Raw genomic sequence first — 27,103 nt, forward strand, 5'->3', positions numbered from 1 at the left:
TAATTAATTTCTGTTACATTTGAGTCCAGTTTTTCTATTAGTTCTGTTGACCTGGACTGATGATTAAGGATGACAGTGATAGTGAGAGTTTCAAGAAGTTTGTTAGGTTTTTGTTAAGGCTGGTATGATTTGTCCAGTGAGGTGAGTACCTTGACTACTGGATATTGTGAAAAGCATACCCCAAGTGGAAAACATTGATTTTTTTTTTTTACAATTTTCTTTTCATTGTGAAGGCATCAATCCTGCCGCCAGGAAAGGCTTAAACCCATCATATAAAATGAGATTTGCCAGGGAGCCAGGAAAAGCCAGGCAGTCCTCTCCAGTGTCTCAGAGCCCTGAATGTTTAATCAACAGCCATTGTTTACCCATTTTAAATCCCCTCAATTAGAAGTAGACTGTTGCCATGTTCTTAACTGGTAGCTCAGATGGTAAAAACCTGCCTGCAATGCAGGAGACTCATGTTCAATCCCTGGATTTGGAAGATCCCCTAGAGAAGGAAATGGCAGCCCACTCCAGTATTCTTGCCTGGAGAATCCCGTGGGCAGAGGAACCTGGCGGGCTACAGTCTATGGGGTCTCAAAGTCAGACAAAACTAAGACTAACACTTTCACTTTCAGTTGCTATGCTACAAGGATATCAAGGTAGCAAAATTCTGACAATAAAAGTTAAGTTTTGTAGAAGCAGAATGAACTTTATCTACATGTGCCATAATCTTCAGAGATCACTGTGAAATACTCCTTATTTTCTCAACCAAAGTAATGAAAGATCTCAAAAGCAAATACAAATCACTTAGACCCAAAGAGTTCACACAGTCTGTTATCAAAAGCAGCACTCCAAGAAAACATTGTTGTCTTAATAGACAGAGAAAACCATACTCCAGTGTGGCAACAGCTTACTGTTAATAACAACATCTGTTTACCTAATTAATTTTAATTCAATTTTAGAAAGCCCTCTCTATAGATCTTGAAGAGGTAACACTTTTGGAAACACTTTCATCAGAGTGAAATCACAACTACATATTAAAAGAGACTTCGCAAGTCATATTTAAAGTCTGACTATAAACTTTCCTGCTGAGTCCAGGGGTAAATAATCCACCTGAAAATGCAGTTGGATCCCTGAACCAGAAGCTTCCACATGCTGTCATGCAATGAAGCCTATGCTAATATTTTATTTCTTCCTCTAGTTGTCGGTAACATCATAGTACTTTCTTTGTGAAGATTAATCTTACTACACACCTATGAATCATGCAATTTTCTGTATGCATATTAAGCTTTAAAACGTTTACTTAAAAATTATACAATAGCAAAGTCATTGCATCCACTGGCAATAAATATAGGGCACTAAATGCTTTCCATTTTCACGGTCCATAGAGGCTCAAAGTGCACCTTGAACCAGCAGATACCTCCAGTATATGGAGGGGGTCCACACAGCATCTATTTCCTGTGGCTAAGATGCTTCATCATTAGGGGTGTTTTAGTCCGGAGTCTGGGAGATGGAGGTCGGTGGCTGTGGCTGTGGCTGTGTTCTCCTTCAACTGTGTCGGATCCCATATCCAAAGCATATGGCAAATCCTAGTAGGGAAATGAGACAGAAGAAAAACAGGGGCTCTCCTCATTTATGAATGCCTAGTAAGCCTCCTATTATGGCATCTGACACAGTATAGGGGGGAGGTGGTTAGAAGAGAATTGGGTTCAGTCACTCAAGAAGCCTCTTCACCCCAGAAAGTCACTCACCAATCACATTCCAGACGCCAAAGAGGGCCCAGGTCCCAGAGGTCATCTGCATCATCAGGTAAATGTTCAGAAAGATGCTCACCAGTGGGAGGACAGGCAGAGCAGGGACCTGTGGGCAGAGTCAGTTCATCCCTGAACGCACCCTAGACGTCTGAAAAGGAGACCCTATGCAACGTGCGCGGGACAAGTTCAGTCCAATTCAGGCTGTGTGCTCAGTGCCTATTGAGCCTGGTTTGTAAAGCACTGAGTGTGGATCAGGGAAGAGTCCATAGGTTTCAGCAACTCCTCTTCTTCTCTGGTCCAGCAAAGGATGTTTAGACCTCAAAGCATGCAGACCTGCTTCACGAAAGGTGGACAGTTTGAACACATAGGTCACATACCCTGAACGTAAGAGGACTGGGGCTCTGGGGCTGCCTCCAGATGATGACCATGACCCCAGTGATGAACAGCAGCAGCACAGCCACTGTTGTGAGCCCGGGGTCTCCAGAGAACACCTGGCTGGGCCACTGGGCCAGGATCCGGCTCAGGATGGTCAGCAGGAGAACTGCAAGGGTCAAGGAGGAGGAGAACAGGCTGGACCAGGAAGACAGATGTCAGGACCTTGGGTCACACCCCTTCCTGAAACCACCAACATCAGGAAGGGCCATAATATCCCCCAGACTCCTCAACTGACAAAATACACACTCTCACTCCATCCTGTTAATTTCAGAACATGAATAAAGGGAAACCCCACTGCTCACCAAGCAGGAAGGCACATCCAGAGACAATCTGGCCAGATTTCCACGTGGGGATGGTGCTGGTAGGGAACCACAGACTCTTTAGAATGTTTGAGATTCCTGCTTCAGGTTCAGATTCCAAAAGACTTCCTTCAACTACAGGTTCCATCTCAGTTTCTTCTTCCATTTTCTCATTCTTACTTAAATTCTGGTCTGGCTGGTACCTGAATTAGAGGTTTAAAGGCAATATTAACATCAGCCACTATTCACACAACATAAGATTGTCTATTCCACTTCTTTCTTCTCTTGAACAATCAGAAGGCAGTATGACACAGACCAGGATGACCTCCCCATCATCCCCATGACCCCAAGCCCCCCGATCAAGGTGTAGTGGGGTCTCACCTGAGAACAAGGACCGAGAAAGACACCATGGAGTAAGCGAGCAGAGACGCAACTGCCATGAGGTTTGCAATGTCGCTGAACTCAGAGTAATGCCATGATCCCTAGAATGGGGGAGCAAAAACGGCAGGGTTGGGATTAAGAAACCACGGGAACTGCACTTAAGGGAAATGGATCAAAGAAGAATTGAGTTTTCTTTATTCACCTGCAAGGCTTCCAGAAGACATGATGGCCATGACAGGGATTTCTTTGTGACCACAGACCTTGGCAAGTGCCCGGAAAAGGAGCCCATCCTCTGCCATTGTACAGATTAACCGAGACATGGGGAACATGTCACCCAGGAGGCTGGGAGAGAAAGTGGAGACACGTGTGAGGATGTGGAGAAGCAGGGGAGACCAGGGCATGCGCTCCCTAGTTTGGAGCAAGATGTCTTTCCCTCTCGTCTCTCAGTCCCAGGGGCTGGGGTGCATGAGCATCTGACAGTAGATGGGGAGAAACCCGTGACACTGACCTGGACATAAGAGCACAGAGGACACCAACAGCCACGACATGTCTGGCAGGGCCCCAGCCAACGTGGAGAAAAGCCTCGGGCAAGGGGCTGTAGTGATGAATCTGGTAGTAGGGCACCGTGAGGGTGAGTGCCGCTGAGACAGCAAAATATGCCAAAAAGCACATGAGGAGTGAGAAGAGGGAGATGGAGCGCTGAGGCTTTAGGTCTCCTCTCTCTGCAAAAGGGGTAGAAGCAGCAGGTCACGAAAATACCATGGGGTGAAAACACAGAATTGCCTTCTCTCTTGGGCTTCCAAAAGCAGGCTAACCTTCTCCCAACCTCTATGCCCAACGGCAGCTCAAACTCTGTCCAAACCCTGATGGGACACACGGTTACCACCTTACCTGTAGTGGTAATGGCAGCAAAACCGACAAATGCATAGAAACACGTAGCTGCTCCTTGGACAACCCACTCAAAGTCAAAAGGCACAAATCCTCCAGCACCTGGAGGGCCCAAGCTGTGGCGGGAGAAAAAGCAAGAAAGAATATGGGTAAGGTGGGTTAAGCCATCATTTCTGGACTCTTCCCTCAATACCACAAGCTCTGTACTCCAGGAAACCCACCATCCGGATCCACCAGCCTTGGTCTCTTTAGTCCCTGCCAAATTCTCAGCTCTGACTCCCTTACACACACACACACACACACACACACACACACACACACACACATTAATATGACCAAGGGTATGCTCCTAACCTATACGTGAATACAGCTGTGGTCAATGTGTAGTCCCGATTTGTAAGCTTCCAGTTGTGCAGGTCTCCCTTAATGAAGCCAGAGACGATGGTGAAGCTGAGAACCAAAATGTTGATGCCCGTGAACACTCTGTAAACCCGGGCTGACTCAGGAACTCCTAGAGCGAGTAGTACTGTAGGAGAGATGGAGTATGAAACATGCACAGTAACTAAGTCCATAGAGACAGAGAGTAGCCTCGGGGGCTGGCAGTTGTGGGGGTGGGGTGGATGGACCGTGACTACTCAGTGGATACAGGGTGTCTTTCAAGGGAGATGAACATGTTTGAAACTCGATGCAGATGATGGCTGAACAACATTGTGAATGTACTAGCGCTCCGAATTGTCCCTTTTAAGATAGTTAATTTCTTTTCTTATGATTTTTTAAAGTATTCATTTTATTTATATTTGGCTGTGCTGAGTCTTTGCTGCGGCATAACAGAATCTTTAGTTGTGGCTTGTGAACTCTCAGTTGTGTCAAGTGGGATCTTAGTTCCCTGACCAGAGGTGGAACCTTGGTCCCCTGCACTGGGAGCAAGGAGTCTTGGCCACTGGACCACCATGGAGGCCCTAATAGCCCATTTCTTATTGTGGCGATCATCTCACATAGGCAGGTCTATCACGTCATCACTGTGGGATTTCCCTGGTGGTCCAGGGGTTGGGAGTCTGCCAGCCAATGTAGGGGACACAGGTTCCGTCCCTGGTCCAGTGAAATTCCACGTGCCACAAAACAACTAAGCCCATGTGTTGTAACTACTGATCCACAGCTCTAGAGCCCATGCTCTGCAACATGAGAAGCTGCCAAAATGAGAAGCCTGTGTATCGCAACAAAGAATAACCCATGCTCTCTGCAACTAGAGAAAACCTGTGAGCAACAACGAAGACCTAGAACAGCCAAAAACACAACATTGTACACTTGAAACTTATTGTGCTGTATATCATTTATATCTCAGTAAAGCTGGGGGGAAATAACAAAATGATAAATTTATGCTATGTGAATTTCCCCTGAAATTAAAAAAAAAAAAATCTTTGGTCTCAGTATCAAGAAAGAAATATGGGGGCTGTCCTAAGATGGTGGAGGAATAGGACAGGGCGACCACTTTCTCGCCCACAAATTCATCAAAAGAACATTTAAACGTTGAGCAAAATCTACAAAACAACTTCTGAATGCTGGCAGAGGACATCAGGCACCCCGAAAAGCAGCCCATTGTCTTCGAAAGGAGGTAGGAAAAATATAAAAGACAAAAAAAAAAAAAAGAGAGAGACAAAAGAGGTAGGGATGGAACTCCATCCCAGGAAGGGAGTCTTAAAAAGAGAGAAGTTTCCAAACACCAGGAAACACTCTCACTGCCGAGTCTGTGCCAAGCCTTGGAAGCACAGAGGGCAACATAATAGGGAGGAAAAATAAGTAAACAATTAAAACCCACAGATTACAAGCCCAGCAGTAACTCCCCCAGCGGAGAAGCAGTGCAGACGCCTGCGCCCACCACTAGCAAGTGGGGGCTGGGCAGGGAGGTGCGGGCTGCATTGCTTAGAGTAAGGATCGGGCCTGAATGTCCCCGAGGGTAATCAGAGCGAACTAATTTGGGCTAGCAAACCAGACTGTGGGATAGCTACCATGTGAAAAGCCCTAAGACACTGCCAGGCCCGTGCACAGAACAAAGGATGGAACAGAACTAGCCGGCTGCAGACCATCCCCCTCCGGTGACAGGCGGCCAGAGCCGGAAGGGGGCAATCTCAGCCCCAGAGAGACATTATCTACCAAACTGCAAGCAGGCTTCTTTGCTTACTAGACCTCTTGGGGTTCTGGACAGTCATCCGCCTGAGAAGGTGGGCCGGTTGTACACCCAGAAAACCAAGTGGCAGGGACGGGAGAGGCGGTAAGTTGCAGTGATTGCGCTTGCCAAACACCTCATCATCCGAGCTGCTCGGAGCTGGGAAGGGCACAAAACGCAGGCCCAATGGAGTCTGAGCCTCTGAGGACTACCTGAGTGCCTGAACCAGAGCGGCTTAGACCTGGGAGGTGCATGCAGCCCAGGGCCGGCCTCGGGCGGTTCCTGGAGGAGCAACCTAGAGCCTGAGCTGTGTGGGCAGGGAGGGTGCACCTGCTGTGAGCGGGAGCAGGCGCAGTTTGGTTGAGACACTACGAGCACACGCCAGTGTTATTTGTTTGCAGCGTCCCTCCCTCCCACAGCGCGACTGAACAAGTGAGCCTAAAAAGTGTCCACCACCGCCCCTTTGTATCAGGGCGGAAATCAGGCACTGAAGAGACCAGCAAACAGAAGCTAAAACCGAGGGAACTGCCTTGGAAGTGACAGGTGCAATAGATTAAAACCCTGTAGTTAGTGCTAACTATATAGGGAGCGGCCTACAGATCTTGAGAAATATAAGCCAGACCAAGAAACTATCCGAAAGTGAACTGACCCCACACTGCCCACAACAACACCAGACAAAGTTCTAGATATATTTTTATGATCATTCTTTTCTTTTTCTTTTCTTCTTTTTTTAAACTTTTTAAAAATTTTAAGTCCTCTATTACTCCTTTAATTTTCATTTTTATAACCTACTATTACTTAAAAAAAAAAGACTATTTTTAAAGCGAACTTCATATATATATATATTTTAATAACTTTTGTGACTTTGTTTTTTTTTTCTTCTTATTTTCTTTAATATTGTATTTTTGAAAATCCAACCTCTACTCTAGAATTTTAATCTTTGCTTTTTGGTATTTGTTATCAATTTTGTACCTTTAAGAACCCAATCTTCAGTACCTATTTTTACTTGGGAGCGAGATTACTGGCTTGACTGCTGTCTCCCTCTTTGGACTCTCCTTTCTCTCCACTAGGTCACCTTTGTCTCCTCCCTCCCCCTTCTCTTCCCTACCCAACTCTCTGAATCTCTGTGTATTCCAGACAGTGGAGGACACTTAGGGATCTGATTCCTGGCTGGATCTGTCTCTCTCCTTTTCATTCCCCCCTTTTATCCTCCTGGCCACCTCTGTCTCCTTTCTCCCTCTTCTCTTCTCTGTATAACTCCATGAACATCTTTGAGTGGTCCAGACTGTGGAGCGCACATAAGGAAGTGATTACTGGCTAGCTTGCTCTCTCTTCTTTTGATTTTACCTCATCTCATTCGGGTCACCTCTAACTCCCTCCTCCCTCTTCTCTTTTCCATGTAACTCTGTGAACCTCTCTGGGTGTCCCTCACTGTGGAGAAACTTTTCATCTTTAACCTAGATGTTTTATCAATGGTGCTGTATAGAAGGAGAAGTCTTGAGACTACTGTAAACATAAGACTGAAAACCAGAGGCAGGAGGCTTAAGTCCAAATCCTAAGATCATAGAACACCTGACTCCAGGGAACATTAAGCAATAGGAGCTCATCAAACGCCTCTATACCTACATTGAAACCAAGCACCACCCAAGGGCCAACAGGTTCCAGAGCAAGACATACCATGCAAATTCTCCAGCAACACAGGAACACAGCCCTGAGCTTCAATATACAGGCTGCCCAAAGTTACCCCAAATCCATTGACATCTCATAACTCATTACTAGACACTTCATTGCACTCCAGAGAGAAGAAATCCAGCTCCATCCACCAGAACACCAACACAAGCTTCCCTAACCAAGAAACCTTGACAAGCCACCTATACAACCCCACCCACAGCGAGGAAACTCCATAATAAAGAGAACTCCACAAACTGCCAGAATACAGAAAGGCTACCCCAAACTCAGCAATATAAACAATATGAAGAGACAGAGGAATACCTAGCAGGTAAAGGAACAGGATAAATGCTCACCAAACCAAACAAGAGGAAGAGATAGGGAATCTACCTGATAAAGAATTCTGAATAATGATAGTGAAAATGATCCAAAATCTTGAAATAAAAATGGAATCACAGATAAATAGCCTGGAGGCAAGGATTGAGAAGATGCAAGAAAGGTTTAACAAGGACCTAGAAGAAATAAAAAAGAGTCAATATATAATGAATAATGGAATAAATGAGATCAAAAACACTCTGGAGGCAACAAATAGTAGAATAATGGAGGCAGAAGATAGGATTAGTGAAATAGAAGATAGAATGGTAGAAATAAATGAATCAGAGAGGGAAAAAAAATGAATTAAAAGAAATGAGGACAATCTCAGAGACCTCAAGGATAACATTAAATGCTACAACATTCGAGTCATGGGAGTCCCAGAAGAAGACAAAAGGAAAGACCATGAGAAAATACTTAAGGAGATAATAGTTGAAAACTTCCCTAAAATGGGGAAGGAAATAATCATCGAAGTCCAAGAAACCCAGAGAGTCCCAAACAGGATAAGCCCAAGGCAAAACACCCCAAGACACATATTAATCAAATTAACAAAGATCAAACACAAAGAACAAATATTAAAAGCAGCAAGGGAAAAACAACAAATAACACGCAAGGGGATTCCCATAAGGATAACAGCTGACCTTTCAATAGAAACTCTTCAGGCCAGGAGGGAATGACAAGACACACTTAAAGTGATGAAAGAAAATAACCTACAGCCCAGATTACTGTACCCAGCAAGGATCTCATTCAAATATGAAGGAGAAATCAAAAGCTTTACAGACCAGCAAAAGCTGAGAGAATTCAGCACCACCAAACCAGCTCTCTAACAAATGCTAAAGGATATTCTCTAGACAGGAAACACAAAAATGGTGTATAAACTCGAACCCAAAACAATAAAGTAAATGGCAACTGGATCATACTTATCAGTAATTACCTTAAACATAAATGGGTTGAATAACCCAACCAAAAGACAAAGACTGGCTGAATGGATACAAAAACAAGACCCCTACATATGTTGTCTACAAGAGACCCACCTCAAAACAGGGGACACATACAGACTGAAAGTGAAGGGCTGGAAAAAGATATTCCATGCAAATAGAGATCAAAAGAAGCAGGAGTAGCAATACTCATATCAGATAAAATAGACTTTAAAACAAAGGCTGTGAAAAGAGACAAAGAAGGACATTACCTAATGATCAAAGGACTAATCCAAGAAGAAGATATAACAATTATAAATATATATGCACCCAACATAGGAGCACCACAATGTGTAAGACAAATGCTAACAAGTATGAAAGGAGAAATTAACAATAACACAATAATAGTGGGAGACTTTAATACCCCACTCACACCTATGGATAGATCAACTAAACAGAAAATTAACAAAGAAACACAAACTTTAAATGATATAATAGACCAGTTAGACTCAATGGATATCTTTGGACCTTTCACCCCAAAACAATGAATTTCACCTTTTTCTCAAGCGCACATGGAAACTTCTCCAGGATAGATCACATCCTGGGCCATAAATCTAGCCTTGGTAAATTCAAAAAAACTGAAATCATTCCAAGCATCTTTTCTGACCACAATGCAGTAAGATTAGATCTCAGTTACAGGAGAAAAACTATTAAAATTCCAACATATGGAGGCTGAAAAACATGCTGCTGAATAACCAACAAATCACAGAAGAAATCAAAAAATAAATCAAAATATGCATAGAAATGAATGAAAATGAAAACACAACAACCCACAACCTGTGGGACACTGTAAAAGCAGTGCTAAGGGGAAAGTTCATAGCAATACAGGCATACCTCAAGAAACAAGAAAAAAGTCAAATAAATAACCTAACTCTACACCTAAAGCATGTAGAAAAAGAAGAAATTAAGGACCCCAGGGTTAGTAGAAGGAAAGAAATCTTAAAAATTAGGGCAGAAATAAATGCAAAAGAAACAAAGGAGACCATAGCAAAAATCAACAAAACCAAAAGCTGGTTCTTTGAAAGGATAAATAAAATTGACAAACCAGTAGCCAGATTCATCAAGAAACAAAGGGAGAAAAATAAAATCAATAAAATTAGAAATGAAAATGAAGAGATCACAACAGACAACACAGAAATACAAAGAATCATAAGAGACTACTATCAGCAATTATATGCCAATAAAATGGACAACGTGGAAGAAATGGACAAATTCTTAGAAAGTACAACTTTCCAAAACTGAACCAGGAAGAAATAGAAAATCTTAACAGACCCATCACAAGCACGGAAATTGAAACTGTAATCAGAAATCTTCCAGCAAATAAAAACCCAGGTCCAGATGGCTTCACAGCTGAATTCTACCAAAAATTTAGAGAAGAGCTAATACCTATCCTACTCAAACTCTTCCAGAAAATTGCAGAGGAAGGTAAACTTCCAAACTCATTCTATGAGGCCACCATCACCCTAATACCAAAACCTGACAAAGATCCCACAAAAAAAGAAAACTACAGGCCAATATCACTGATGAACATAGATGCAAAAATCCTTAATAAAATTCTAGCAATCAGAATCCAACAACACGTTAAAGATATCATACACCATGACCAAGTGGGCTTTATCCCAGGGATGAAAGGATTCTTCAATATCTGCAAATCAATCAATGTGATACACCACATTAACAAATTGAAAAATAAAAGCCATATGATTATCTTAATAGATGCAGAGAAAGCCTTTGACAAAATTCAATATCCGTTTATGATAAAACCTCTCCAGAAAGCAGGAATAGAAGGAACATACCTCAACATAATAAAAGCTGTATATGACAAACCCACAGCAAACATTATCCTCAATGGGGAAAAATTGTAAGCATTTCCCCTAAAGTCAGGAACAAGACAAGGGTGCCCACTCTCAACCACTAGTACTCAACATACTTTTGCAAGTTTTGGTCACAGCAATCAGAGCAGAAAAAGAAATAAAAGGAATCCAAATTGGAAAAGAAGAAGTAAAACTCTCACTGTTTGCAGATGACATGATTCTCTACATAGAAAACCATAAAGACTCCACCAGAAAATTACTAGAGCTAATCAATGAATATAGTAAAGTTGCAGGATATAAAATCAACACACAGAAATCCCTTGCATTCCTATACACTAATAATGAGAAAATAGAAAGAGAAATTAAGGAAACAATTCCATTCACCATTGCAACAAAAAGAATAAAATACTTAGGAATAAGTCTGCCTAAAGAAACTAAAGACCTATATATAGAAAACTATAAAACACTGATGAAAGAAATCAAAGAGGACACAAATAGATGGAGAAATATACCATGCTCATGGATTGGAAGAATCAATATAGTGAAAATGAGGACACTACCCAAAGCAATCTATAAATTCAATGCAATCCCTATCAAGCTACTAACGGTATTTTTCACAGAGCTAGAACAAATAATTTCAAAATTTGTATGGAAATACAAAAGCCCTTGAATAGCCAAAGCAATCTTGAGAAAGAAGAATGGAACTGGAGGAATCACCCTGCCTGACTTCAGGCTCTACTACAAAGCCACAGTCATCAAGACAGTATGGTACTGGCACAAAGACAGAAATATAGATCAATGGAACAAAATAGAAAGCCCAGAGATAAACCCACACACCTATGGACACCATATCTTTGACAAAAGAGGCAAGAATATCCAATGGATTAAAGACAATCTCTTTAACAAGTGGTGCTGGGAAAACTGGTCAACCACTTGTAAAAGAATGAAACTAGAGCACTTTCTAACACCATACACAAAAATAAACTCAAAAATGGATTAAAGATCTAAAAGTAAGACCAGAAACTATAAAACTCTTGGAGGAGAACATAGGCAAAACACTCTCCAACACACATCACAGCAGGATCCTCTATGACCCACCTCCCAGAATATTGGAAATAAAAGCAAAAATAAACAATGGGATCTAATTAAAATTAAAAGCTTCTGCACAACAAAAGAAACTATAAGCAAGGTGAAAAGACAGCCTTCAGAATGGGAGAAAATAATAGCAAATGAAGCAACTGACAAACAACTAATCTCAAAAATATACAAGCAACTCCTACAGCTCAATTCCAGAAAAATAAACGACCCAATCAAAAAATGGGTCAAAGAACTAAATAGAAATTTCTCCAAAGAAGACACACAGATGGCTAACAAACACATGAAAAGATGCTCAACATCACTCATTATCAGAGAAATGCAAATCCAAACCACAATGAGGTACCATTTCACGCCAGTCAGAATGGCTGTGACCCAAAAGTCTACAAGCAATAAATGCTGGAGAGGATGTGGAGAAAAGGGAACCCTCTTACACTGTTGGTGGGAATGCAAACTAGTACAGCCATTATGGAGAACAGTGTGCAGATTCCTTAAAAAACTGGAAATAGAACTGCCATACGACCCAGGAATCCCACTGCTGGGCATACACACTGAGGAAACCAGAATTGAAAAGAACACGTGTACCCCAATGTTCATTGCAGCACTGTTTATAATAGCCAGGACATGGAAGCAAAATAGATGTCCATCAGCAGATGAATGGATAAGAAAGCTGTGGTACATATACACAATGGAGTATTACTCAGCCATTAAAAAGAATACATTTGAATCAGTTCTAATGAGGTGGATGAAACTGGAGCCTATTATACAGAGTGAAGTAAGCCAGAAAGAAAAACACTAGTACAGTATACTAACGCATATATATGGAATTTAGAAGGATGGTAATGACAACCCTGTATATGAGACAGCAAAAGAGACACAGATGTATAGAACAGTCTTTTGGACTCTGTTGCGGGGGGGATGATTTGGGATAAGGACATTAAAACATGTATAATATCATATAAGAAATGAATCGCCAGTCTAGGTTCGAAGCAGGATACAAGAAGCTTGGGGCTGGTGCACTGGGATGACCCAGAGGGATGGTGTGGGGACGGAGGTGGGAGAGGGGTTCGGGATGGGGAACACGTGTACACCCGTTGCAGATGCATGTTGATGTATGGCAAAACCAATACAATATTGTAAAGTAAAAATAAATAAATAATAATAAAAAAAAGAAGGAAATATGTCTCCCCAAGAAAAAGAAATGCAAAAAAGCAAATTGGCTGTCTGAAGAGGCCTTACAAATAGCTGTGAAAAAAGAGAAGCAAAAAGCAAAGGAGAAAAGGAAAAATATACCCATTTGAATGCAGAGTTCCAAAGAACAGCAAGGAGAGATAAGAAAGTCTTCCTCAGTGATCAATGCAAAGAAATAGAGAAAAAATGATAGAATGGGAAAGACTAGAGATCTCTCCAAGAAAATTAGAGATAAGATGGGCTCAATAAAGGACAGAAATGGTATAGACCTGACAGAAGCAGAAAATATTAAGAAGATGTGCCAAGAATACACAGAAGAACTATACAAAAAAGACCTTCATGACCCAGATAATCATGATGGTACGATGACTCACCTAGAGCCAGACATCCTGGAATGTGAAGTCAAGTGGGCCTTAGGAAGCATCATTACGAACAAAGCTAGTGGAGGTGATGGAATTCCAGTTGAGCTATTCCAAATCCTGAAAGATGATGCTGTGAAAGTCTGCACTCAATATGCTGGCAAATTTGAAAAACTCAGCAGTTTTCCACAGGGTTGGAAAAGGTCAGTTTTCACTCCAATCCCAAAGAAAGGCAATGCCAAAGAATGTTCAAACTACCACACAATTGCACTCATCTCACATGCTAGTAAAGTAATGCTCAAAAGTCTCCAAGCCAGGCTTCAACAATACATGAACCATGAACTTCCAGATGTTCAAGCTGTATTGTGAAAAGGCAGAGGAACAAGAGATCAAATTGCCAACATCCACTGGATCATTGAAAAAGCAAGAGAGTTCCAGAAAAATATCTATTTCTGCTTTATTGACTATGCCAAAGCCTTTGTGTGGATGACAATAAACTGTGGAAAATTCTGAAAGAGATGGGAATACCAGACCACTTGACTTGCCTCTTGAGAAACCTGTATGTAAGTCAGGAAGCAACAGTTAGAACTGGACATGGAACAAGAGATTGGTTCCAAATAGGAAAAGGAGTATGTCAAGGCTGTATACTGTCACCCTGCTTATTTAACTTATATGCAGAGTACATCATGAGAAACACTGGGCTGGAGGAAGCACAAGCTGAAATCAAGATTGCCGGGAGAAATATCAATAACCTCAGATATGCAGATGACACCACACTTATGGCAGAAAGTGAAGAAGAACTAAAGAGTTTCTTGATGAAAGTGAAAGAGGAGAGTGAAAAAGTTGGCTTAAAGCTCAACATTCAGAAAACTAAGATCATGGCATCTGGTCCCATCACTTCATGGCAAATAGATGGGGAAACAGTGGAAAGAGTGGCTGACTTTATGCTTTTGGGCTCCAAAATCACTGCAGATGGTGACTGCAGCCATGAAATTAAAAGACGTTTACTCAGTGGAAGGAAAGTTATGACCAACCTAGACAGCATATTAAAAAGCAGAGACATTACTTTGCCAACAAAGGTCCATCTAGACAAAGCTATGGTTTTTCCAGTGGTCATGTATGGATATGAGAGTTGGACTATAAAGAAAGCTGAGCACCGAAGAGTTGATGCTTTTGAACTATGGTGTTGGAGAAGACTCTTGAGAGTCCCTTGGACTGCAAGGAGATCCAATCAGTCCATCCTAAAGGAAATCAGTCCTAAATATTCATTGGAAGGACTGATGCTGAAGCTGAAGCTCCAATACTTTGGCCACTTGATGCGAAGAGCTGACTCATTTGAAAAGACCGTGATGCTGGGAAAGATTGAAGGCAGGAGGAGAAATGGACAACAGAGGATGAGATGGTTGGATGGCATCACCGACTCAAAGGACATGAGTTTGAGTAAGCTCTGGGAGTTGGTGATGGACAGGGAGCCCTGGTGTGCTCCAGTCCCTGGAGTTGCAAAGAGTTGGACACAACTGAGCAACTGAACTGAACGGAACTGAAGAAAATGATTCTCACCTGGGAGTAAATTTTATTCCCCCAATATTTGGCATGGTCTGGAGACATTCAGTTGTCAGAATTTGGGGAGTGGGTTTCACTGGTATCTAGTGAGCAAAGGCCAGGGACCACTAAGCATCCAACAATGATTTTTTAAAGCATCCTGAAATGCACAGACCAGCCCCTCCTACCAAGGAATGAACCGGCTCACATTGTCAAGAGGGCCAAGAGTGGGAAACAACCGTCCAGGTCTTGCCTTCATGTCTCTCATAGCACAGACAGTCCTTTCCAGTCCTAGTCCCCACCCCCAAGTCTTTCCCAACCTCAGCTCCCCCTCCATACCCTACTCAGTCCATCTTTTTTTAAAAAGTATTTTATTTAGTTAGTAATTTGGCTGAGTTGGGTCTTAGCTGTGGGATCTTTTGTTGTGAGACAAACATCGAAGTTTGGGAATCAGTGGATAAAGAATCCGCCTGCAACGCAGGAAATGCAGGAGATGTGGATTCACTTCCTGGGTCAGGAAGATCCCCTGGAGAAGGAAATCGCAACCCACTCCAGTGTTCTTGCCTGGATAATCCCACAGACAAAGGAGTCTATTGGACTATAGTCCAAAGGGTCGGATGTGACTGAGCAACTACACACACACACACAGACACACACACAGATTCTCTAGTTGTAGTGTGCGGGCTAAGGACTTGGGCATAGTTGTTCTGTGGCACATGGGGTCTTAGCTCCCTGACCAGGGATTGAACCTGTGTCCCCACATTGCAAGGCGGATTCTTAACCACTGGACCACCAGGGGAGTCCTCTCATCCCATCTTATATCTGACCCCTGACTCACCTGCAAGCAGCAGCACCAGGCCCAGTGCGAAAATGTCTGCATAAATGGCCAGGAAGTAGGGCATATGCAGAGGGACAGTTCTCTCCAATGCCTGAGAGATGAGGTCCCCAATGAGGCTGTCAAAGGCGTACATCCAGGCCCTGGCTGTACACGCAGTGGCTGCAGCAGCAGAAGAACAAACATTCACAGACAAAACTGAACACCTAGTAAGTGCCAATGGATGTATTTTGGAGGAAAAAATAGGCAAAACATAATCTCAAAGATTTTTTTCCATGGGGTGGTGAGAGCAGACTGTGATGACTCACAAAATAGGTCCACTATTTAATACATTAGGAGATCAGTGTTTCACAAGGAAAGAAAACAGGGAAGTTGGATAAGGAGGGATAAAAGATGAGGTATAAAATATCAAGTGGCAACCCTCCCCCCCCAAAAAAAATCACTCACAGGCAACAGCTGAGCAAAGAGTCCAATATAATGAGGTGATGAGCCTGTGGGACACGCCTCCCTCCCACCCATGCCATTTCCTTTCCTTCTTATTCTTAGTCCAATTATTTAAGGAAAGCAGGGGAGAGCTGAATAGAATGAAGTTGTGGGGTTTTCCAGCTACTGTTACCCACTTCCCCTAACAAGTCAGGTAACAAAGAGCCCATGAATAAGACCACAATCCCATCTCCCAGTTTCCTGACCTTAGCCCCCACACCTTTCCCCCACACCTGTCGCCTGGTCCCATCACCTCACCAATTAAAAATAACAGTATGATGTTCCAGCCAACGATGAAGGCCCAGAGCTGCCCCATCGTGACGTAGCTGCAGACATACGCAGAAGAGGAGCGTGGTACCCGGGCGTCAAACTCCACATAGCAGAGCCTCGACAGCAGAGAAGACAGGCCGGCCACCAAGAAGCAGATGACAATCGCTGGTCCAGCTACGTACTTGGCCACTGCACCAACCACGATGTACAGGCCGGCTCCCAGGTTTCTGCCCACACCCAAGAACACCAGTTCTATGGCACTCAGATGAATCTTGAGACCGTCAGATTCCTTTATGGTGTCTTCCCCTCGCCTGTGGACCAGCTTCTGACCAAACTGACGAACACACTGATGCACCATCCTAGACATAGTTGAGGAGGCTATGATCTGCTGAGAAACAAGACACAGAGTCATCCAGATTGCTTATCCATCCTAGACCCTAGGAGTTAAAGTCCGTGAAGTACTGGAGTGATGAGGGGCAGGTGGTAAAAGGACACACTGGGCAAGTTATCCATCTCTGAGCCTAGGTTTCTTCAAACATAAAGAAGCCTCTTAATGTGCAAGAGTGTTTAAAGAGAAGTGATGGGGAGCAGAATCAGTTCAGCGCTCAGTCGTGTCCAACTCTTTGCAACCCCAGGGACTGCAGCATGCCAGGCCTCCCTGTCCATCACCAACTCTCAGAGCTTACTCAAACTCATGTCCATCGAGTCAGTGATGCCATCCAACCATCTCATCCTCTGTTGTACCTTTCTCCTCCTGCCTTAAATCTTCCAGCATCAGGGTCTTTCTAGTGGGAGCAGAATACATCTTCTCAAATATGCCCCTTTGACGGGTTGACTGTTTTGAGCTGAAGGCAGTGAAGACCCAGCAGACTCAGGAGAAGCTCCTTGCCTCTCCCTTAACTGCTCAAAATAATGTAGATTAAGGGACCTACACCAGAAAGAGAGCTATTACAAAGACTACATTTTATTTCTAAAAGGATTATTTGTCTGGAGTGGCAAACATTTGTTTATCAAGCATTTGTTTTTTTTTGTTGTTGTTGTTGTTGTCATTCAGCCACTCAGTTGTGTCCGACTCTTTGTGACACCAAGAACTGCAGCACACGAGGCTCTTCTGTCCTTCACTGTCTCCCACAGTTTGCTCAAACTCACTTTCATTGAGTCGAAGTTGTCATCTAAACCATCTCATCCTCTATCTTACCCCTCTCCTTCGGCCCTCAATCTTTCCCAGAAGCAGGGTATTTCCAGTGAGTTGGCTCTTCACATCAGGTGGCCAAAGTATTGGAGCTTCAGCTCCAGCATCTGTCCTTCCAATTAATATTCAGGGTGGATTTCCTTTAGGATGGACTGGTTGGATCTCCTTGCCATCCAATGGACTCTCAAGAATCTTCCAAGTATTTTTCTCTTCCATCTTCCTGTGGGTTCTCTTCCTCCCATTTGAAGCCCCAGATCCCTACAACTCCCTTCTCCTTAGGTCAGGGGAGGATATGAGCCTCAATTGTTTGAATGTCTTTGAGTCTCAGAACTTTTATGGGGCTCCCCTATGCAGCAAATTGAATCTCGTAATCTGTCTTTTTTCTTTTTTGGCTGCACTGGGTCTTAGTTGCAGCACGCAAGATCTTTTGTTGAGGCAGGTGAACTCAGTGCGGCATACGGGGTCTAGTTCCCCAATCAGGGATCGAACCCAGGCCCCTGCAATGGGAGCATGGAGTCTTGGCCACTGAACCACCAGGGAAGTGCCTGTTTGCCTGTCTTATGTCAATTTAATTATTAGACAAGTCAAAGAGTGTAGAAAAAAGAAATTTCTGCCTCTACAGAAGCAAAACCTTTCAGCATAGTGCCTGGTTCACAGTATCTGCTTAACGGGTATTATCTGACTGGATAAGAACCCTGATTTCTTGGTTTTAAGCAAAATCAACCAGTTCTGCCATTTCAAATCCAGCTCTGCTATTTATTAGCTTGTTGCTATTGCACGTGCTATATACCATCTTTGACCTGCTTTTCTCTATACCACTGGGAAAACTGTCATTAGGATTGTTTCCTTCTATCCTAGATAGGGATGAAGTGACTAAGGGGCTTGGTGATCAAAATCACAGACTCCACATGTTTCCATGATGAAGATTCTAAAACCTGGTAGCTTCCTGTTTTGTTGCCTGCAGAGTGACATGGAATAGGGACTCTGCTTTGGGGCAGAAGGAGATGGAATTTGTAGGGAGGGACAGACTCAAGCCCAGCTCAGTCAAAGCATCACAGCAGAGTGGCCTCCCAACTAACTGCCTGGAGGGATGAGGGACTAACCTTTACTCTGAATCAGGAATGACAGGACTCTGTTTCCTGCTGCTTTGGGGTGTGAAATGTCCCCTCACTACACTGCTCTGCAGGGCTAGGCTGACCCAGTGACCACAAGTCACCACCAGGGGCTTCCACCCCTGATACTCTGAAGTCCAAGTTTAGCATTTTGGTTCAGAGCAAGCATTCAGAGAGCCAGGACACTGATTAGAATCTTGGCTCCTTGAACACTACTGTGCCTTTGAACAGGTCATATACTTCTCTGGACCTATGTTTCCTTCTTGCTCAAATGCTGCTGACAAACCCTTGAGCACTGTGAGTAGGAATGTAAGGGTTTCTAGAAAATCTAAAAATGGAATTACCGCATGATCCAGCAATTTCACTGCTGTGTGGTCACCCAAAAGAACTATAAATAGGAATCTCAAGGAGATATTTGCACACCTATATTCATATCAGCATTATTCACAATAGCTGAAAGTTGGAAGCAACCCAGATGTCCAACCTCAAAGAAATGGATAAACGTGATGAAGTCTATACATGCATTGAAAATACAGCTTCATTTTCTAAATTAGTTATGAGTCAGGTATTATAAAACTCACTGGTTTATAATCAACAGTTTTTAATAAGTAAAAGTTTAGAAGACTTCCTTTCCATTTGCCCCTTCAGTCTCAGGAATTAGAGATTATTAGATTAAATAAGAGTAACATACTTGAGAGCACTGGTCTTAGACACAGGGAAAGTCTTGTTCTTCTAGCAGGGACATGTTCTCTCAGTGTCACAATTCTGAAAGAAAAAAAAAAGTATTTTAAAAGCTAGCTTTGTCTAATTGCAGATATAAAAAGAACCAGGTTTTTGTCCGTTGTTTTTGTTCAGAGAGGTTGTTTTTGTTGTTTGTTTCCCCCAATTGCAAAAAGTTTTATCTTAGCCAGTTTTCTCTGGAGTCCAGAGAATTTTGTGGCCACACCATAATAAAATGTCATCTTTCTTTTCTCTAGTCAAAGTTTTATAGCTAAAACTTAGACCAGATAGTACTCAAATTGGCCCAGATAAGAATGGCAGACTGGCTGAGAAAATGCTGTCCCACAGGGATCGTCCCTCTGGGAAATGGGGTCTTAGTTTGATTAGATGAGGGGGAATGAGATGGCAGAGGAGCAGGTGGGTGTGGAGTTCATCTCTCTCCAGAGATACATCAGGAAGACACCTTCAGACACAGGAGATCTTGCAGAACGGCAGCTGAGAGCAGGCAGGAGCCACTGGAGAAGACTATATAGAACCACACAAAACTCGGTAGGGTGAAGGAAGTGGGGGGAAAGAGGAGAGTCAGTAGGACTGGACCTACCCTTGGAGGGTGGGGGGACTGAAGCAGGGTCTGGTCCCTACGTGGGTGCCCTTGGAGGCTGAGAGAAACTGTTCAGGGGACAGAGGAGAAGCACTTGAGGCTGAGAGTTAAGCAGCTGATATGTGAGAGTCTGAATGGAATGAGAATCACTGAGACAATCCTTGCCGCAGCCTATGTTCCCCGGGGAGAGGGATGCAGGGACGCAAGTCTCCTGGAAGGTGCAGGCTGGGAGCTGGAGCGCAGGGATTGTGGAGCGATTCGGGGTGAGCTCAGCTATTGACTGCGGGGGAGAAGCCCGAGGGACGTGAGGGAGGAGGTGGCAGTAGGAAATGCCTGTGCAGGAAACTCGGGCAGCCGTGGAGGCAGGGCGATCCTGCAGAGTCACTCACAGGCGGTGGAGCCATCGCTGTGGCCTCTCTGTCCCACAAGTCAGCCGTGGACAGTGGAAGGCCCCAGAGACAGGCTGGCCTGTTACTGCCTTAACGGGGGAGGGAGCCGGGAGCAATAGAGAAGGATCGGCCACAGAGGCGCTCTGACTGCAGCTGCCAGAGGTGAGAATGACACCCTGAGAGGGCCAGAGCTCCCTCGGCTGAGACAGCTGGGGTCCCTGCACACTCGGAGCTCCCAGAGTTCTCACGATCCGAGCAGCTGTTCCACCTCCATGCTGGATCCTCACTGGGGCAGAGCTGCTGCCAGAGGCTAGAAAAAGCCCTAATAGCACGGTATCTCCTGTGACAACAGCCCCTTTGTACTCAGCATTGCCAGGGTCCCAGTGATCCGAGCAGCTGTGCCACCTCCATGCTGTATCCCCACTGAGGCAGAGCTGCCAGAGGCTAGAAAAGCCCCTTTCCTGTGGCCCTAGCTGCCAGTTCTGCTGAGCACCTGGTGCTCCAGGCCCTGCACCCCAGCAGCTGTACCCGCCTCACCCCGTCCTCCCTGGGGCAGACCCATGCCTCCAGGGCAGCCTCAGGAACAAAGCCCTGTGGACGACTCACAGGCAGAGGTGGAGACAAAGCTACAGCTGATACCCAGGGGCAGTGCAGCTAAGGAAGAGAACTCAGAACCTTCCCACCTGCTGCACAAGTTGCAGATTGAATCCACTTGATCAAGGAGGCAGACTCTGTGTCTCTGAATATATGAAAGGACACGGAGCACTCCCGCAGAAGAACCCATGCCAGCTCTGGCAGCTGTGGACCTTGGAGGCAAGAACAGGCAGGAGAGGACCAGATTAGAATCTGAGCTGCCCACGCAGCAGGGCCAGAGACCAGCGCAGTGTTGGAGGGCTCACAGGGAGGCGAGGTGCATGGAGACTCCCAGGGAGGGAAAGGACGCGATTCGGGGTGAGCTCAGCTATTGACTGCGGACAACAGCCCCTTTGTACTCAGCATTGCCAAGGGTCCAGTGACCGAGAAAGCTGTGCCACCTCCAATGCTGATCCCCACTGAGGCAGAGCTGCCAAAGGCTAGAAAGCCCCCTTTCCTGTGGCCCTAGCTTGCAGTTCTGCTAGCACCCTAGTGCTCAAGGCCCTGCCCACCCCAGCAAGCTGTACCCCCTCACCCCGTCCTCCCTGGGGCAGACCCATGCCTCCAGGGCAGCCCTCAGGAACAAGCCCTGTGGACGACTCACAGGCAGAGGTGGAGACAAAGCTACAGCTGATACCCAGGGGCAGTGCAGCTAAGGAAGAGAACTCAGAACCTTCCCACCTGCTGCACAAGTTGCAGATTGAATCCACTTGATCAAGGAGGCAGACTCTGTGTCTCTGAATATATGAAAGGACACGGAGCACTCCCGCAGAAGAACCCATGCCAGCTCTGGCAGCTGTGGACCTTGGAGGCAAGAACAGGCAGGAGAGGACCAGATTAGAATCTGAGCTGCCCACGCAGCAGGGCCAGAGACCAGCGCAGTGTTGGAGGGCTCACAGGGAGGCGAGGTGCATGGAGACTCCCAGGGAGGGAAAGGACGCTGACAGCCTAAGATCCAAGGAAACATTTATTATTTTTATATTTTGACTTGTTCTCTAGTGCTTCTGGATTTTTTTCCCCCCTACTCTGTTGCTGTAGTAGTTGATGTTATTAGTACTGTTAAATCTACTTAAGTTTTTGAGAATTTTTTACCCCGCAGGGAGAATTTTTTTATCACACTTTTTATTTCCTGTTTATACTTCTGCCTCTATGTTGGTGTTCTGTGGTTCTTTGGGGTTTCCTTTTAAATTCTTAAAGTTTTAAATTTTATTATTATTATTTTTCTACATTTATTCTTTGGCTTTTCTTACTGCTGTTTTCCTGTTGTCCCTATTCCTTAATATACATAAATCTTTGTCTACCTCTACTTAATTTTGCTTCTTCCTTCTTCCTCTTCTTTCTTTTTCTCACCATATTTGTTTTGTTTCCGTTGCTTTATTCCCCAGTTGGCACCTTGATTTGGTTTTATTTTCCAGTTTGTGCTGTAGTTAATTTTGTTTTTCACTGGTGGCTGTCATTTTTGGTTCCCTTTGCTTGCCGGGTCCATCTCTTGTACTTTATTTAGTTTTTGACTGTTTGGGTTTTGTTTATGGGTGTATATGTCTGTGTGTGTGTATTCCATTGTTTTCATTTGGCAGATCAGAACAATCTGAAGGAGTAAGGGAACTTGCAGGAGTGGGAAAGCTTGATTTCCCCCCTGAGATTTGGAGGAAGATTGAAGGGGATCGTTTAGAATGTAGGGGAGTTAACCTCCATCCATGTTCCCATACTTTGGCAATGTAGATCTAATTGTAGGATAGTATTATAAGCAAGAGACCAAATTTTTTCATGCCCTAACTTAAATAAAGGCCAGGCAATATTACAGCAAAGCCTAGTTTTCCTTTTCTCAGCCTCTCTGGCTTAGAAAGGGGATTCTCCATGTTGAGCAACCTGCAACCAAGAACCGCGCTCTTAGAAATAAAGTCCTGTGTTCCAGAAACATTCCTTGTATTAGTAGGAGTGTTAGTGTTAGTCGTGCAGTCGTGCCTGACTCTCTGCAACCCCATGGACCGTAGCCCACCAGGCTGCTCTCTCCATGGGGATTCTCCAGGCGAGAATACTGGAGCGGGTTGCCTTTCCCTTCTCCAGGGGATCTTCCCGATCCAGGGATAGAACTTGAGTCTTTGCCTCGCAGGGAAATTCTTTGCTGTTTGAGCTACCAGGGAAGCCAGAAACATTCCTAAGGGGCACCTGATGGTGGCTCAGAGTGTTTTCTGGATTTCCCTCAAACCCTGTGCTTGGTGGGATTTTCAGTGTCCTCTGCTCTACCTTTGATCCCTGACCAGACATCGCTGGTGGACCAGTCTCCCCATGAGGCACTGCCAAGACTTTCCTTGGAGACATCTTTTGCACCAATGAGGTCTGCTGGAACGTGGCCCACCCAGCAGGCTGTCCCTTGCCCGGAGTGAGGGGGGACTTGCTGGAGGACCTGAGAGCCTGGAGGCAGGAGGATTCCCAGAGGGGATTTGTGGGCACCGGGCATGGTTGGAGATTAAACAGCAGGAGCACCCCAAGTCTATCACCCTGTTTGTCTGGCGTCTGGGGTAAAATTGAAGGGGACATAAAGTTTAGGGGAGAAAGTAATCTTGCTTCTCGAGTAAAGTAGGAAAGGAAATCACAGGAAAACAAAATTAGAGAAAGGCAGTGTTTGTGCTGGCTGCTCGGGGAGAAATACGTTAGAAGACAGTGGGTCCTGGGGGATAAAGTGTGGGTGTAGCAGGGAGCGATTTGTTGGAGGTGGTGGGAGGTGACCTACGGCTCCCAGCACCTTGCTTGTGACCCTGATGAAGGCGGCGGACATGCTGGGGGTGTAGTTTAGCTGAGCGAGAGAGAGGGAGAGAGGAAAGAGAAAAACCAGAACTTGGGCTCCTTCACCGGGCAGATCTAGACTGAAACCTGTGGGTCTTGGAAGGAGAACAAAACAGAGAGTGAGAGCAAGTTCTCATGGAGAGACAGAGAGACTCAGAAGTCTCCAGCCAACAGTTTAGGATGACCTGAGGTTTACCTTGAAATCCCAGATTTCAGCACCAATGATCTCGGAGAGAGTGTCAGCCGTGAGCGGTGGTTTGAAGCCAGAGCCCGTTCTCTGCCCAGGAATTGGACTTGGAAGGGCCTGGATGAATGGCAGGAAATCTAGCCGCAGCCGCTCGTCCTCCAGGGGCTAGAGGCTCAAAACAAGGTTCCCCCAGCCTTTGCCCTCATTTAAAAATGCATTTCTCAAGAAGGCAAAAGCTGTAAAAACAAGAACAGGTAGAATGTGTACTATAGACACTCAGCCCAACAAGCAGGTGAGCACACAGTTTGTTCAGTTAAGACGGAAGCAAGGCAGTCACACACCCAGAAGGAAAGGGTGTGGGGGGGTCCCCCGCCCCATGAGGAGGAGCTCCATGGACACACAGGTAAACCGTTCACACGGGGCAGTCCTTCCCGGTCTCTGTAGCCTTTGGCCAGTTTCCTGGTCTCTGTTTCCACACTGGACTGCCCTCGGTTACCGAAGACTGAGACTCTCTGTACACCAATGCCAAATCAACCCCCAAGACAATTGTGGGGGGAGTAGAAGAGGAGAGCTTTCTTATTTACCAGGCAAAGGGAGACACACCAGGCTTCGGCCTCGAAAGAGTGATGTGTTCAACCCCAGGGAATTTAATCAGGGCTTTTACAACTGTGGGTCCAAGGTGGGGTCCCTGACAAGATTGCGGGGTGAGCAGGGCTTGCACTCCCTTAATCTCATCTCGGGGGATCCACAGTCTTTGGTGGTAGGCTCTCCCAGTCTTGATGACCTTCTCTGGACCCTTTAATCTCAGGTGGTTCTGGGGCTGCTCCTCCCTCCATCAGCAACTGCACGAATCTGCCCTTTGGAACGCATGGAAGGTCATCACGGCCGGAGTCTTGCCTACAAGAAACGGGGGACAGAAAGGCCTCTGTGCCTGGGAGCCCCACTGGGCAGACGCAGAGAACAGACTCGTGGGGAAGGAGAGGGTGGGGCCGAATTGAGAGTCGCACTGACATACATACACCTCTGTGTGTAAACCACAGAGCTAACGGGAAATCACTGTATAACACAGGGGGCTCAGCCCAGTGCTCTGTGATGACCTAAAGGGGTGGCTTTGGGGGAAGGGAGGGAAGCTCAAGGGGAAGGGATGTATAATTATGACTAAGTTGAGTTGTTGTATGGCAGAAATCAGCACAATATTGTAAAGCAACTATCCTCCAGTTTAAAAATAAATTAAGCAGAAAGAGTTTTATGGGACTCTCACACATAACAAATCAAACTTGTTAATTTGTCTCATGTCAAATTAATTATTAGATCAGGCAAAGAACCTAGAAAGCAAAATTTTCTGCTTCTTCAGAAGCAAAAGATTCCAGCACAGTCCCGGGCACATGCAGTAGCTGCTTAATCGGTTAAAGCTGAGTGGATAAAATGATGGATTTTTTAATTGAAATCCACTTGCTCTGCTGGTTCACATCCAAGCTCCTGCTCCTCTCAGCTGGTCCGATTTTGCACAAAGTACCTACCGTCTCTGTCTTGCTGTCCTGTGTAATTCAGGGGAGGTTTTTATTGTCATTATTCCCTGCCTTCTTGGATAGAGATGAAGTGTCTTTTAAGGGCTTGCTGATCGGAGAACTCAGACTCCACACATTTCTTCACCAAGGATCCTGAAACTTGGAAGCTTTCTGTTGCATTGTTTGCAGACTAACATCAAATTGGAACTGCTTTGGGGCAGAATGAAATGGAATTTGTAAGGAGGGACAGACTCTAGCCCAGCTCAGTCAAATCAGCAAACCAGAGTGACCTCTTTTTTTCTTTTCTCTTAAAAAAAAAAAACAAAAAAACCCTTTTTATTTTGTATTGGGGTATAGCCGATTAAGAATGTTGTGATAGTTTCAGGTGAAAAGCAAAGGGACTCAGCCATACATATTCATGTATCCATTCTCCCCCAATGCCCCCCACACACACCAGAGTGGCCTGTCTCTGATTTACTTCACTCTGTGTGACAGGACCTGGTAGATATTAATGCAAATATATGGAATCTTAAAAAAAAAAACAGTATTGATGAATCTATTTACAGGTTAGGAATGGAGGAGCAAATGTAGAAAACGGACTTGTGGACACAGGGCAGGGAGGGGTGGGGAACAAATTGAAATCGTAGCATTGAAATATACACGACCGTGTGTAACATAGACAGCTAGTGGGAAGCTGCTGTATAGCACAGGGAGCTCAGCTGGGGGCTCTGTGATGACCTAGAGGGTGGGATGCGGGAGGGAGGGAGGGGGGCGGTTAAAGAGGGATGGGATAAATGTAAATATATGGCTAATTCACATTGTTGTACAGCAGAAGCCAACACAACATTGTAAAGCAATTATATTCAAAAAAAAAAAAAAAACGCTACCTGGAGGGCGAGAAGCCTCATCTACATTCTGAGTCAGAAATGGCAGGACGCTGTGTCCTGCCCTTTGAGGCATGAAATATGCCTCACTACAGGGCCCTGAAAGGCTAGACTAACCCAGTTACAGAAGTCACCTGCCAGGTGGCTTCCATGCTGTTACTCCAAAGTCCAAGTTTAGCATTTTGGTTCAGAGCAAGCACTCAAAGAGGCAGGCAGCTCTGGTTAGAATCTTGGTTCCGCCAACACCTTGTGCCTTTGAGGAAGCCATTTAGTTTTCTGGACCCGCGTTTTCTTCTTCTTTAGATTCTGCTGATGAGCCCTTGTGCCTGTCAAATGGCTCACATGCTCTGGATAACGTATGGTGGTTGCTCCAAAGTTAAAAATAATTTGCAATAGACCAGTAATTCGACTTCAGCCAGTACACCCAAAAGAAATGAAAATAGATTCCCAAAGAGATAGCTGTACACCCAGGGTCATAGCAGCATTATCCATAGGAGCTGAAAGCATATCTGATTGTTCGCGACCCCATTGACTGTAGCCTGCCAGACTCCTCTATCCGCAGGATTCTTCTGGCAAGTTGG

The 27,103-nt window shown here is 44.8% G+C and overlaps 1 protein-coding gene across 1 annotated transcript; it reads right to left on the bottom strand.

The window, feature by feature from the left end:
• Nucleotides 1-547: 547 nt before the first annotated feature.
• On the bottom strand, nucleotides 548-16,897 carry LOC113876038 (cationic amino acid transporter 3-like). The gene is given in 12 exon segments (XM_027514838.1): nucleotides 548-1,571; nucleotides 1,734-1,842; nucleotides 2,114-2,277; nucleotides 2,474-2,673; nucleotides 2,852-2,935; nucleotides 2,937-2,952; nucleotides 3,054-3,193; nucleotides 3,360-3,573; nucleotides 3,743-3,855; nucleotides 4,094-4,265; nucleotides 15,760-15,918; nucleotides 16,498-16,897. Coding segments are annotated over 12 exon segments (1,791 nt in total). The 5' UTR covers nucleotides 16,877-16,897; the 3' UTR covers nucleotides 548-1,530.
• Nucleotides 16,898-27,103: the final 10,206 nt, after the last annotated feature.

The sequence above is a fragment of the Bos indicus x Bos taurus genome, chromosome 18, assembly GCF_003369695.1.
Source record: "Bos indicus x Bos taurus breed Angus x Brahman F1 hybrid chromosome 18, Bos_hybrid_MaternalHap_v2.0, whole genome shotgun sequence".
NCBI lineage: Eukaryota > Metazoa > Chordata > Mammalia > Artiodactyla > Bovidae > Bos > Bos indicus x Bos taurus.